Raw genomic sequence first — 15,231 nt, 5'->3', positions numbered from 1 at the left:
CTATGTTAACTTAAAGGCGATAACACTTTTTTTTTTCCTACCTTTTCCATAACTAAAAGATAAACTATATTATATAAATCAGGCAGGGAACTTTTCCCATTATGTAGGGGAAACATTTCATCAAACATTAACAGTATCCATTCCGTATGATTTAGCATCTCTGTACAGTTGTGGGACCGCCCGGAGCAGTGGCAGCATTTGCGGCTCGAGACCGAGAGGTTGCGGGTTCGAATCCAGCTTCCGTGTCACTGATCGTGTGCCCTTAGGAAAGGCACTTTACACGACTTCCCTCACTTAACTCAGGTGTAAATGAGTATCTAGCTGCGGCTAGTGGCGTTGTGTGGCCTTGGTGGGGCTATGTGGCCGAGACAGGCCTTAGGGGCATGTTCGGGCATGAGCGGCATCCGCCATGGCACACGAGTTGGGGGTAGGAGGAACCCCTTGCATCCTTGGTTGGAAGTCCTCCTAGGAGACGGATACTCCAAACAACAAAGCTGCATCTGCTGGAGCCGCCTCACACGTTGCATACAGTTGCCCCTGTGAAACTCAGTGCTCCAGTAGACGAGAGGGTGGAGAAGGAATTGCACACCCCTCCTTCACCATAAAAAAAAGTCATCTGCAGGTCAGGCAAACAGGCAAAAAGTCTGTCTGCCTCCTCATCTGTCCAATCGACAGGAGAACCACATACAGTTGCTAAATATACACATGTGTGAGTTCTTCAGAATATGGAAGCATATATCATTTATGTTCTGAAAGAATTTACAGAGAGAGGTCTATCTTCAAGTAGATTACATGTACATGACGTTGATTTATGCTTACCTGGCTGCTTCAATGCCCAGTGTTTTCTCTACATCAAAGGTGTTGTTAGATGTTGTCTTCGTTCCCTTTACACCTATGGGAAACACAATTTAAGGTTTCCATCAATAACATACTGAATGTGCATTCAATTTGTTCAATGTGAATCCTATACAAAATGTGACAAAAGCTTTATGCGGATGAAAAAAAAATTCAAACTGCCAATCACAAGTATATGGCAATGAACAATGATATACTGTAAATGCAGAAATGTTCGCGGTGGATTAATGTTCCCGGTTTTTGCGGTGACCACTTCACCGCGAACTTAAAACCACCGCGAACATTTTCTAATATGGTATTAGATTGCAGTCTATCGTGTTAGCGCAAAATTAAAACCACCGCGAAAAGTCCTTTTTCCCGCTACCGCGAAATTAAATCCCCGAGAACTTAAATGCATTTACAGTACCTGGAGTAGCGATGACAGCCCTAAGGTTGTCCCCCTCCACATGTTCATGTTTATAACATAACACAGAATTGTAGTTAACCAGTGTAGACCTGAGTACCTGGAGTAGCGATGACAGCCCTAAGGTTGTCCCCCTCCCACATGTACATGTATAACAGTCTACTGAAGTTAACCAGTGTAGACCTGAGTACCTGGAGTAGCGATGACAGCCCTAAGGTTGTCCCCCTCCACCAGTAGTTTGTACTGCTGCTGCCCTCCCTTTTCATCCAGGTGGATCACAGCTCGGGACACCGAGTCTATTCCCTGGGGTAAACAACAAACAAACAAACAAACAAAGAGTGAAATCAATTGGATCACTCACACTCACTCACTATCCATGGTTAGATTATACTGCTGCTGGGTTCCCTGACGCAGGGGTAGGCAGCAGTCGGCCAGTCTTCACACTCCGCTTCCATTTGGCTCTGTCCAGTGGGTCGACCCCTGTCAGACCGCACTCCTTCAAGTCCCTGCTGACACAGTCCCTCCAGGTTTTCCTAGGTCTACCACGACCTCTGTTGCCAGATACTTTCAGTTTGGTGATCTTATTGATGCAGTCACTAGATCTTTCAACGTGCCCAAACCATCTAAGACGGCGGGACTGCAGCACTGAGATGATGTCCAGAATACCAAGTTTATCAAGTAAGCTAGATGAAGGGGTCTCATCCCGGGGTTTGACGCCACAAATCCATCTGATCGTGGCACGGTCATTGCGGCGCAACCGCTGTAGATCCGAGGTGGTAGGAGCCCAGGTTTCACTCCCATGAAGCATGGCCGCACGTACACAGCAGTCAAACACCTTGCCACGGGTTTTGAAGGGTAGGTGCCTGGAAGTAAGGATGGGCAGGAGCTTCTTGAATTTACCCCAGGCAACGCAGGATCTGGTGGTGACTGCAAGCTCACATCCGCCACCAGCACAGAGCATGTCCCCAAGGTAACAAAAGCTGGCTTCCACGTCCAAGACCACTTCATCCACAGTGACTTGTGTTGTAGGGCGGCCATCCAGTGGCCTAGCTTCCCCTCGACACCGCGGACATGTGTAGTTCTGCACAGCTAGCAGACTCCCTCTTATGCCACAGCATCTCTTGTGGACCCAGAAGTTACAAACTGTACACTGGATGGAGTTAGCACCCACCCCGGAACGGCATACAGCACACGGGAAAGATCCAGTTTCCTTCAGTTTGTTCAGTCCTTGACCAGAAATCATGATCTTTGTCTTCCCCATGTTAACCCGCAGGCCTTTGCGTTCAATGCCCGACTTCCATGCCTTCAGTCTAGCGATGCATTCTTCCAGGGTGTCTGCGATGATTACCAGGTCGTCTGCGTACAGGAGCTCCCAGGGGACTCCAGTGCGGAATTCACGAGACAGAGCTTCCAAAACGAGGATGAACAGCAGGGGACTGAGGACAGATCCCTGGTGAACGCCAACACCAACGCCGAACTCCTCGCTGTACTGTCCGTTCACTCGCACACGGCTCCTGGCATTTGCGTACATGGCCTGGATCACCCTCACGGCCCACTCCTCAACACCAAGACTTCTTGGATAAACCATTAAAACCCTGGTACAATTTCCTTCGTGTGAAAATACCCAACATTGGTGTTCAGTTGCTATGTTCGAGTGCACATATCAAGTTCAAACTCCATAAATTTGGAGTAAATGCATTACATTCATGTACTAGACAAAGTACAGTCGGTAAAATATCAGATTCAAAGGAAGCTATTATATGACAGGCTAGACACACAAATACATTAAATGCACAAAGTGTTTGAATAAAAAATTCTAATATTGTCATCACTTGAGTCATGAATTCAGAAGAATCATACGAAATACATAATGACCATTGGCAATATTTTACACGTTGTATCACCTTTACAGTTGCCATAGTAACTGTGGAATCCTTACCTTGATGACCACTTTAGGTAGAGTCTCCTTGAGTTTCTGCATGTTGTAGTACATGGTGCTCTGGGCAGTTTCACTGGGAGTCACACATAGGATAGACTCACCATGGACAACTATGTTCTGTAACACACAACATTCACTAGGAGTCACACATAGGATAGACTCACCATGGACAACTATGTTCTGTAACACACAACATTCACTAGGAGTCACACATAGGATGGACTCACCATGGACAACTATGTTCTGCAATACACAACACACATAATCAGTGATGTACATAGAAACATCATATAGACCTACAGGATATTTGTTGCACTTTTTTGTATTACATTTTTCATACATACCTGTATGTGCACGTATCCCCTTGCAATTAGCCTTCGGGCAAGAGTTAACAAAATGAATACAATGTATATCAATACTATCTGTATCTGTTGTATGTGATTGTACGTATGTGTTTAGACCATTACTTCATAGAATGTACATTGTACCTACCGCAGGCTTAATTCTCAGCTTGGATGTACAGATGGAGTAACGTATGGTGTCTGCAGATACCTCCAGCTGAAAACACAAAGAACATAGTTGTTGTATTTCTGTAGTGCATGTTTAAGACTTAGTGCTACTTCCCATTAAAAGTCAAAGGCACCAGGTAGCCAAAACACAAAACTTCATGTGATATGTACATTAGATTAAAGGGCATCAAATACATTTCTGGTTGCAAATTTTTTTTTATTCTAACAGAAACTAGCATGGGACATGGTCTCTACTGTATCTGTCCTTCAGATGGATCATTGCTCTGTCAATGAGAGGACATTGAGAGGACAGAAAAATATCTAAATATTAAGAAACAATTGGAAGAAACACAAAGTTATCCTCTTACCTTGAGTAGCTTTATTCTGTCCATATGTAGTTTGATGAGAAGGAAACAGTCATCTGGTAGGTATACCTCCTCCATGTACTCTGTTACCTATAACATGTTGCACAGAAATTACACACTTTACATTTACATTCACATAGGTCTAAGATTCTTACTGTTTGGCATCAACAGACCAGTTGTATGTAATGTAATAACTAATTATAGAAGCTGTGTAAAAACCGAACTGCAAAGTCGGCCGCGTAGCACAGTGGTAGTGTATTCGGCCCGTGACCGAGAGGTCGCCGGTTCGAATCCGCCTGCCGTGTTGCCGGTCTTGTGCCCTTGGGAAAGGCACTTTACACGACTTTCCTCACTTTACTCAAGTGAAAAATGAGTCGTCCCTCGGATAGGACGTTAAATGGAGGTCCTGTGTATGGGGAGAGCCATACCCTATGCACGTTAAAGAACCCGCCACATGTGCGAACATCCACCCGAGCGGATCAAACCATTCCGGTCAAAATAGGGGTAGGGAATCTCCCGAGCAGCCCTCGTAACCCCTGCTTCGCCTATTGGGTCAGTTAGTCCTCACTCATAGTGAGCAATTGGGCTGGTCGCAATCATGATGTTTCTGACCTAGGGCGAAGAGTTGCTGTTACAGTTCCAATCATGCAACCCGTAACCTTGAGTGGCCTTCAGGCCTTGTTACGTGGTGACTATTGAGTAAAAAAAAAAAAAAAGGTGGATTCATCAACATAGGGATAAACCTGTATTCTTTTCAATAAGTGTGAAGGGTTCTCTTATGTGCTTGGCATAACCTTCTCAAAACCTCTGGCCAACATTCCCAAGGACACAACGTCTTGCCAATAATTGAACTTGTGAGATATCAATCTTTAGCCTACCCCCTCAACTATTCAAAACCACAAAAAAATAACATAATATGAAAAAACAATCATAATACAAACCTCTCCCAGTAGGGACTTCTCAATGCGACCCTTGACCCTGCGAGCGAACTCTGCGCTGGTATCGTCCTCCAGCTGTGCAGTGATGATGGGGGTACTGATGTTCTTAGACGCATTGATGATCTCCTTAATTCTGGGAACACCCAAGGTGATATGTGCAACATGGTTAAGGAGCTTAATACAAAGACTTTGTCACTTTCTGGTGCTACTTCATTTTAGACAGAACTAACATAGATTCTGTAAGAAGAAACTGACACAGAAAATCTTAAATCAAAATGTTTTCTTTCATATTGCTGCATGCCTTTTAAATGTCTATACTATGATATGATTCTAAAAATAAGTAAGAGTAAAAGTAAGGTCACATTGCACTACTGGCTATCAGAAAACAAGGCATAATGCTTTGTGTTCAGCCTGAGGTCTGGCACTTTACCTTCATGAATGACATCTAGCATCTGACAAAGGTACTGCAGTATGCTGAGGCCTAGGAAAAAAAATGTTGTGTTTCCTGTTTCAGTCCTGAAAAAATTAGGGTCAGTAGGTAGGGATCATCTTTTTTTTTTTTTTTGACTTTGTAGACTTTGGCCAACTCTTAGTGATGCAGTACAGTTTCACGACATCACAATGAACATGGTACCTGGCACAGTGGCACCACATTTACAAAAAGCATTATTTGATAAGCTGGGACAGTGTTGTGGTTGTTGATCCATGTACATATTTATCGATAATTTTGTTACATAAACTCTATGCTTCTGATGTCATCTTGCTTGCTCAAAAGCTTCATCTGTTGGTTCTGGGAAAGATGGTACGAGCAGGTACTAGTAGGTGGATAACACAATTCATCTCTGCCACATATATAAAAAAGGTCTTATAGTACAGTAGGATGTAGATGGGAACGGGTTTTCTGTGCGGGGAGGATTTGCGCACGCTGGAAAAATTTGCGCTGGAAATTTTACTTAATGAAAATTTTATAATGTACAAAAATGTGCAGTACAAAATTCTCATGCAGAAAAATGTAAGCCTGTGATACAATTTTCCATCTGTAACCTGAATTTTTTTTCTCTAACATAAAACAATTAAAAAAAAACTGTGCATTTGTTAACAGGGAATGTAATAAACTTTCTAAAGCATTTCACTCATCAAAAGTATTTCACTCAGCTAAGGGACCGTACGGCGTTTAGTGAGGGGGGAGGGCCGGTCGCCAGAGGGGCAAAATTTTTTGCTAGGCCCTCCCCCCAGGTAAAAATTTTTTTGCTAGGCCCTCCCCCTGGCAAAATATTTTTTTGCTAGGCCCTCCCCCCTCCTACATGTATCAACTTTGAAAAAATTTTCAAGACGCCAACTTTTAAAACATGCGCTCCCATTTGGAAATGTGCTTTGCGTCCTACTTTTTCATGATTTTCATCGCAAAGCGGATCTCTCGCCCCTAGTAAAAAAAAGGAAAACAGAATGGCTCAAACTATTTGCTTAATAATAGAGGGATAAATATCTGCTTGATGGAGGCATAAATATTTGCTTTATAGCAGCTATTTCATTGTTTTGATATCAAAACAACACCTAAAAAGCATTTGTATCTGGATTTCTAGTAGATTTGCGCCACGAAGCGGCGCGTGCCCCGCCCCTTTAGTTTACGTATTGCAAGCTCGCGGGCGGCCCGGAGCGGCTTGACGGAAACCATTTTCAATGAACATGTACATATAACGTTACATTGTATTTTTAACTTTTTCCTGGTTCTGTGGTGGTAATAACTTACGGTAAATCGGGGGAAAAATGAAAACCAAAACAACAACACGATTCGACTAACCAAAACTGTAGTGGGGAGGGGGGCGCCGACGCATGACGCTGATTTTCCCACGGCGGGGTAGACCGATCTCTCTAGCCGCCGGCGGGCGCGAGAACGCTGACTTGCCGGAGATCTTTTAAAAATGACACGCTTTTTTGTCACGATTTCGTGCATTGCTTTTTAGGGGAAAATTTTCTGTTTACTACGACATTTCTATGAAAAAAAATACGAGGGTTTCAAGTTTTTGCGAACGACGTTTTGAACACCATGTCTGGCGCCAAAGGCACGAAGAATCGCAAGGTAGGTCCGGGGAAATTTTGAAATCTTGACCCTCTTAAAAGCTGTTTCCTGCAGTTTGAGGGAAATATTTTGCTGGCAAACAAAGCTAACTTTAATGGCATTTCAATTTAGAAATACAAAATCAAATCCCCCCGAACACATTATCACGATGTCGGCCACCAAAGGCGCGAGGCCGGTCACGTCAAACTAGATCCAGGGAAATTTGCAAATCTTTACCCTCGAGCTCTGAAACGCAATTTCTTACATTTTGAGGGCAATAGGACAGGGGTAATTTTTGCTGGCAGACTAATCTAGAGTTTGATAACATTTCTGTAAGTGAAAAAGGTTTTCGAGGGCGATGCATAAGCCCCGCCCCCTCCCCTTTCGCATTTTCACTGTGTCCCGAGCGCCAACCTTGGGCGATCCCTTGCGAAGGTCCAGAAAAATTTTGAAATCCTGACCCTCTGAAACGCTGTTTCTTGGATTTTAAGGGACAAATTTTGCTGGTAGACCAAGCAATTTTTTTTTTTTTGCTTGGCCCTCCCCCCAAGTCAATTTTTTTTTGCTGGGCCCTCCCCCTGGCAAAATATTTTTTTGCTAGGCCCTCCCCCCCCTGGCAACCGGCCCTCCCCCCTCGCTAAATGCCGTACGGTCCCTAAATTCCAATAATCCCCCACCACCACCCGCCCCAAAGTTTTTCTCTAAAATCTCTAGCTCCAATTGTTTGAGGCAAGTAACCATTTATAATACCAGCATGGAGGTTAAAAAAAAAGGTCTTTTTAACCTCCTTGATACCTGCTGATGTATTATTTGGTAATGGTATTAGACTATATGTGCCCTTGCTAAAATGGTATGTGCACATACTTAGTATCACATTCGAGGACAAAATTCGAAGTGTATTTTTAGCCCCAAAGAAAAACATTTGAATGAAAAAAATACAACAAAGATCTTAATAATTTGCAATACAACATTAATTGTATTTTATTCTTAACTCTTTCTATAGATTCATACTTTTTATATGCTAATTGTATCAATGATTTAAAACCCTTAGTATGTGAAACAAATGTGCTGCCAGTTTCTGTCTATTTCCAAAATGGCTGCCGTAAACACTAGCGCTGCTGTATGCTGTTTTTCATGGCAATTTTATGCCTTTTAAGTGGTTTTGGGACTTGAAAACTAATACCAGAATTGAAACAAAGCCGCACATGACATTTTAATGGGTAATACTGCCACAATGAACCAGTCATTTTTCTGCTGTGTTGCCAATTTTCAACAGAAAGTTCGGCGTCTTGGAGACCATGTGCTAGCGTGTTTAGGGTAAGATTTATATTAACTTCAGCTACAAATTTTAGCTCCTGAACTTATTTTCTGGCCAGTTGGCTGTGATCTATGACGTAAAAGTGTTGTTTTGACTTTTTCTACTGCACCAAGAATTAGCAGAACATGTCCAAAAACTGATTCTACAATGATGTGTGAATCAATTCTACACTCAAGTGTCAGATCGAGAAATTTGTGTCCCGCCCACCCAAAAAAAAAGTCTAGGGTCGGCAGCTTTTCTAGGGTCGGTCGGGAAACAGGAAACAAAACATTTTTTTTCCTAGGCCTGATTCAAGGTAGCCAGGATTGTAACAGTAACTGATGCAAACATTGAAAACTTTCCCAAGAAAGTCTTCAATACATTACTATACATGTGTCCACTATATAATAAAGCTATATCAACAAGAGTTCACATATGTTAAAAGGATATTCATAGAGGCAACTCCAGCAAAATGGAAGGTTTTGAGAGTCATCTGTGTCCCAGGTTCTCCTATACTCTGGGCACACACAGCTCCAACTGCAGTACCTGCGAATGAAAAAGGAAGGCATTTTTGAAGGTAAGACACTCCAAAACTATTTGTTAGAACAAGATCAACTACCTACTACTGCTAACCTGTATAATATGCAATAAGTATATTATTTCATATGTGTAGTTTTATTAACAGCTATAATTCAATAAAAATTTTGCACACACTCCCAAACACAAAAACACCTGTCCTTGGTGCTGAACACTATCCACACACACATTAACACGGTCAGACACATACAACCTTTCCTAAAATAAACAATCTCTACACACACAAGCACACACACATACCAACAAACACACCTTTCCTTGGCGTTTACTACAAGCACACCTGTTCTTGGTGCTGAATACTATCCATACATGCATACGTATTACATACATACATGCACACACATCATGTAAACACTTCTATCCTAGGTGCTGAACACTATCCACAAACACACTGTCTCACAGACATACCAACAAATAAACCTGTCCTTGGTGCAGAACTCAGTCCATACACACAGTCCATACATACACAGACACACAGATCTATGCACATAAATATACATACATGTACATATGTCGGCTCGAAATCCTTTTTTTGCATACCTGCACTGGTGCAGGTAACATTGAAAATTACCTGCACCAGACAAATTTTACCTGCACCACTCTGATATTAGGAAGTATGGATCATATTAAAATTGTTCAGGAACCATTGCTATTTTTTCTTTTATACACTATAGGTGGTTACAGCCAATGCAACTAATAACAATCCACATACACCTACATTATAGGACATTTATGTATAAAACCCATTACATGGACCAGTGCAGGTTAGGTGCAGGTAGACACCAGAAATACCTGCACAGCTCCAATTTTACCTGCACTAACCTGCATATGAAGGGGGTATTTCGAGCCCTGTATGTGCATAATTGTGAACACACCTGTCCACAGGAACACCCACTGAATACTATAGATTTGTTATTATTGTACCTACCTGGTTCTATCTTGGCCCTGAGGTACTTGTCCCTGACCATGATTAAGAACTGTTTCAGCTGAGTGGGAGTGATCCTCTCTAACTGGAGCAGGACAGGGGGCTGGGTGCTACTCCCTGGGCCTAGTGGTAAAGACACAAAAATCATAACAATGTAAATAGATGAGAGAATGTTCCTTGGCAGCATTTGCAACCCTTGCTTCTCATATTCAATCAGTTACAGTTCTCACTCTCTAGACCTAGTGGTAAAGACGCAGAACTTTGTAAACGAAGTGAGGGAATTTTCCTTAGGAGTACAGTAGAAGCCAGTCACTGTAAATGCAGAAATGTTTGCGGTGGATTAATGTTCGCGGTTTTCGCGGTGACCACTTCACCGCGAACTTAAAACCACTGCGAACATTTTTCTATAATGGTATTTAACTGCAGTCTATGGCGTTACCGCGAAATTAAAACCACCACGAAAAGTCCTTTTTCCCGCTACCGCAAAATTACATCCCCGCGAACTTAAATGCATTTACAGTAATTGCACAACGGAAGATCGCACACTTCGGTTAATCGCACGGAATCTCAAAATCCTGAAGAAGTGCGGTCCAGCTGGATAACCTCGTACTGTTGCACCACACGGACTATTGAATGAATTACGCTGGCAAATGTGGAATTAAGCAGCTTCTACTGTATTTGCTTCTTATATTGGGTCCGCTATTTAGTCTTCACTGCCTGGACTGTAAAGACATAGAAATTAAAAATTTGCACATGGAGATGGGAATGTTTCCAAGAAGCTTTCATGTTTGTATACAGTAGATATAATGCTCTGGTATTCTTACAGTACTGTATACTACTTAACAGTGTCTTAAAATGCCAGCTTCAAAATTTCTTGCTTTTATAGTAGGTTTTACATGCGACATGTTGCTTGCATTGTGTACCTGTGGTGATCTTGTATTTCTCATGGGTTGTTTCTACCCTTGCTGCAATCGCAGCTACAAAATCCCTGGAACACAAACAAATCATTCATGACTATGATTATTCCAAATTTCATTATTATTAACCCATATGAGTATTGTAAAAAATCTCTTTCTATTTTTACTTTAAAAGTAGGTACATTTGTATCTGGTATAATGTAAAAGGATCACTTTTTGGAAATATACAATGATGTCTTACTTGATGGCCTTGCAGAAATGCTTACTAGAGATGAGATACACAGGATACAGGGAGAGAGGAAGGACACAAAAACACAACAAGAAAGAAGAAGAAATCATTACTTAAGACACAAAACAGTACAGGGCACAAAACCAGACAAGTCCTAAAAGTTGGACGACAGATGTCAATTTGAATGTAACATAACGGTTAAAAAGTACGACACTTAGACCTACTCCCAACACTTCTAATTATGAGGCATTTTAGACTCAGAAATGTGTTGGCATAATACATGATTTCATCACAGAGGTAAAGTTCTGTGGATAATGTTTATTATTGTTGTTTACTTGATCTCCTTTCTGTACTCTTCGCTGACGCTCATGAACTCAGGACTGTCCACCATCTTGGCTGTAGTCTTGACCAGCTCCGGACTGGTCAGAACCGGTTCCCCATCACATCTGTGAACCGCCTGTGGAGATAATCAAACAAAGTGATTAAAGAAATTTTTTCCTAAAGCAAAATCTAGTGTTATTTTTCCAGCTATACTCAAAATACTGAAACGTGAATAGTTTCGTAAGGTTTGGATAACAAAATTCTTAACCCTCAACCAGTATTTTGTAGCCTGGTATCCAAATCTACTATTGCTGTTGAGACTCTTTGTTCTCTATTTGTGAGATAGGACGAAGAGACTTGGTACCTATAATAGGTTTGGACGTCAGGCTAGCATCTTAGTGGTCATCTACCATCTTCCTCAGGGCTGATTGACCATACTTTGCATTGCAGCTACAATGTTGCCACTTTGGTAAGGATGCTGTCCCAAACGTGACTGAGCTTGTCTGTAATGAGGAGGGATAGAAGCTCAGTCACGTTTGGGATGGCATCCTTTCTACTGCAACAACACACAAAGTACTGTAAATGCATTTAAGTTCGCGGGGATTTAATTTCGCGGTAGCGGAAAAAAGGACTTTTCGCGGTGGATTTAATTTCACGGTAACACAATAAATTGCAGTCTAATACCATAATAGAAAAATGTTCGCGGTGGTTTTAAGTTCGCGGTGAAGTGGTCACTGCGAAAACCGCGAACATTAATCCACCGCGAACATTTCTGCATTTACAGTAGTTAACCACCATCCATGTGTCAACATCAACAAGTATAATCCTGAAGAAGTTCACAGCTAATATACACGCCTCTTCCATAACTTCCTCTTTTGCATCACCAACCATAGGTTTAGTGACTATTTTTTTACAATGGTGCAAGCCATTTCTAAAAGTAGGATACAGTCTTCTAAATATTTGTCCTTACCCTGATGTGGTCCAGGACCCGTTGAAAGTCCACGGGTGTGTCCTTCCCCTCCATGGCGGCTGGGTCCAGTCCGTCTCCCCCGTACATGAACTGTATGATCTCACCCATGGAGTTCCTCACCATCAGGTCATAGTGGGAACACAGGTCCTCTAGGGACTGCAGGACATCAGCACAAATATGCAAGTTTAATTTTGGAAACATCACAAATATGCACATTTTGAACAAAAGTTAGGATGAACATGATTCTATTCCAAAGGCAATTAAATCAACTTAAAGTGACATCTTGCTTTCCATTCATCCTTTTTCCTTATTCTATAACAATTGTTTTCTGACGGACCTACATATCTCAATCTTTTCAAAGCTCTTGTGCCATGCATTATCTAATGGATTAAATTTTTATCTTACATGTAATGGCATAAGTCTGCCACTCAGTATTACAACCTATCATGCCTGTTTTAGTAAGTATTAATGCTGTGTGCTTCCAACTTCTTTTATCATACTAACCTACAGCTTTTAGTAATAAGACTAGTAATGCAAAAGACTAACAGTTGTAGCAAACACACAATGGAGACACTTAAGCCCCAAACCTTGACCAGTCTCCTCTGCATGTATCCAGTCTCGGCAGTTTTGACAGCCGTGTCCACCAGACCTTCCCTGCCTCCCATGGTGTGGAAGAAGAACTCAGTCGGAGTCAGTCCCGAGTAGAAACTGTTCTCCACAAAACCCTTTGCTTCTGGTTCCTTGGCTGAAAATTAGAAAAAAAATACTCTTAGCTGCACTGTTTAAAATTCTGGAAATTCGGGAAACTTCTTTATTGGCAAAGACAGAAAATGCCATTACCAATTTCAAAACATTTTTTTTACATAATACAAATGTACAAATATTTGCATAGGTAGAGAGTTTCTAAATCATTTTCAAATTCAACACCAAGAAACTGGAGATCTAGAAGAGTAATACTCAAGGAGCCAACATCTACAAAGTACTTGATTTTCCTATTCATTTTTTGCGAAACTGTTAGAAGACTTTTGCTTTTTCTTCTGTATACACATTTCTAATATTCATTTCCAATTTCTAGCTTGCATGTGCAGGAAAACCTAACACCAAAATTTGTTCATATTTGCTGTAAGAGCTGATATTTTTATCTTATTTATTTATTTGTTTTGATACAGGCAATATTTTGATGTCACTGGCATTTCTGAGCTCTGATTGGTTCTGACAGAAGAAGAAAGAAGAGAGAAGGGCACACCAGAAAAACATCAATTATTATGTTTTCCGTTGGGAAACAATATTTAAACAACAATGAACACAACATTCTATGATAAAGGAGAACCAATATCTTGCATGAACTTACAGTAACGTTTGAAGTGTGGGAGTGCCCTATCCTCAAACCCGTTAGGAACCCTCTGTCCTGAGATAGCTTGCTGTCCCACACATGCGATCATCTGGGAGATGTTGATGAACGAACCTGGAAAAAGCAAAATTTGAACAAAAAAAGTAGCAAAAGAAATTGTAAGAAATTGAACATCGACTTCTTGGTTTTGTAAACCTTTTGACCCACAAACAACGGTGATGAACAGCCACTCAGAGATTGCTGCTTTTGCTTTTGCTTATGCTGAGTGAAGTTGACTCTTGTGTAATACTGCCCCCTAGCAGTTCTCTGGAAAACTGCATCTGTGGCTATGAAATAGCCAAGAGGTTTGATTACACTGTACCTTTTGACCCACATACAGCCATGGTGAGTGGGCTGTTGCTCTTATGTAACTCTGTCAGACAGGCCTTTCCTGCATGGTCTCGGATAACCGACAGCTCCTTCAGTATAACAGCCTAGAAAAAGACAACATAAAAAACTGTCATGAAAACATCAACAAACATAATTCTACAAGGACGTACATGTATACATATCGCTCACCCCCAAAAATGCTTCTTCATAAAACTCCAATGAAATGTCCCCAAGTAAAATGCACTGTGTACTAGTGCATGTACATGTATACCTGGGGGTGCTGCAATAGAGAACTCCAAAGTGGCAGATAAATATTAACAGGGGATACAGACATTTCTAACTGATGCTTCAGTATGTACAAAGTAGACTATGAGATGCTAAAAATAATAGTTCAGACAGCCTATACACCATCATGATTCATCCAACCCCAACCCTCTAAGATGATGGAATAATCAGATAAAAGATGATATTGTATTACGAGATACTGAAAGAATAGCTAAGGGCTGTATGCTGTATGGCAAGTGGCCAGCACATGGCCAGAGGATGGTCAGTGGTAGCTATGTATCACATGTTTGGGGCATGGTCAGACGGTGACCGTACATGTGGTCAGAGTGTTGCAGCCACTTTAAAACAAACACCTCTCTAGCATGTGTTAGCGGGCTAGAATAGCAGGAGTGGTGCATGCATGTGTACCAGAACATAAATAGCCACAAAACTAGGTCAAATGTCAACACCTATCGACAAAAAATATCTAGATAATCCTGCAGGCATTCTAGATATGTCATTTTCACAGAAACACAAGAGACATCCAAGTTGCAATTTTCCCCAAATATAACCGTTGCAAAGGTAAGAATGTTATGTAATAGATTTTTGCACTGAAATGACAATTGCAGGTATTGGTAGATAATATTGCAGAAAATATATTGCATCAAATCAAATGGTAACTGATTCTTTTTTTTTCTAATCTTAGCTAACTCTATCTTATCTTAGCTACTTGTTGCTTTGAAATTACTCAGACTTAAATAACAAGAGGTATATCGCTTAACAACCACGACCATAGCATGTCCCAAGCTTGAGATATCAAAACCGCTGCAATACCGCCACAAGCAGCACGGGGCCCAAAATCTAACCATTTGCAGGTCTCATTAAATATAAATACGGTTCAACTCCATACATCTCAAATTAGA

At 41.3% G+C, this 15,231-nt stretch overlaps 1 protein-coding gene across 1 annotated transcript in view; it reads right to left on the bottom strand.

The window, feature by feature from the left end:
- Positions 1 to 15,231, bottom strand: part of LOC118405562 (DNA-directed RNA polymerase III subunit RPC1-like) — a gene marked incomplete in the record, with an annotated part of 40,809 nt that overhangs the window by 5,644 nt on the left and 19,934 nt on the right. The window contains 14 exon segments of the mRNA XM_035805098.1: positions 820 to 892; positions 1,450 to 1,561; positions 3,198 to 3,314; positions 3,690 to 3,755; positions 4,075 to 4,161; positions 5,013 to 5,164; positions 8,816 to 8,911; positions 9,891 to 10,010; positions 10,811 to 10,875; positions 11,369 to 11,490; positions 12,325 to 12,480; positions 12,912 to 13,069; positions 13,676 to 13,789; positions 14,037 to 14,148. Coding sequence (XP_035660991.1) covers positions 820 to 892; positions 1,450 to 1,561; positions 3,198 to 3,314; positions 3,690 to 3,755; positions 4,075 to 4,161; positions 5,013 to 5,164; positions 8,816 to 8,911; positions 9,891 to 10,010; positions 10,811 to 10,875; positions 11,369 to 11,490; positions 12,325 to 12,480; positions 12,912 to 13,069; positions 13,676 to 13,789; positions 14,037 to 14,148 — 1,550 coding nt within the window.

Source organism: Branchiostoma floridae, chromosome 18 (genome assembly GCF_000003815.2).
Source record: "Branchiostoma floridae strain S238N-H82 chromosome 18, Bfl_VNyyK, whole genome shotgun sequence".
NCBI classification, from domain to species: Eukaryota; Metazoa; Chordata; class Leptocardii; order Amphioxiformes; family Branchiostomatidae; genus Branchiostoma; species Branchiostoma floridae.
This window is presented reverse-complemented; position numbering and strand designations above follow the sequence as displayed.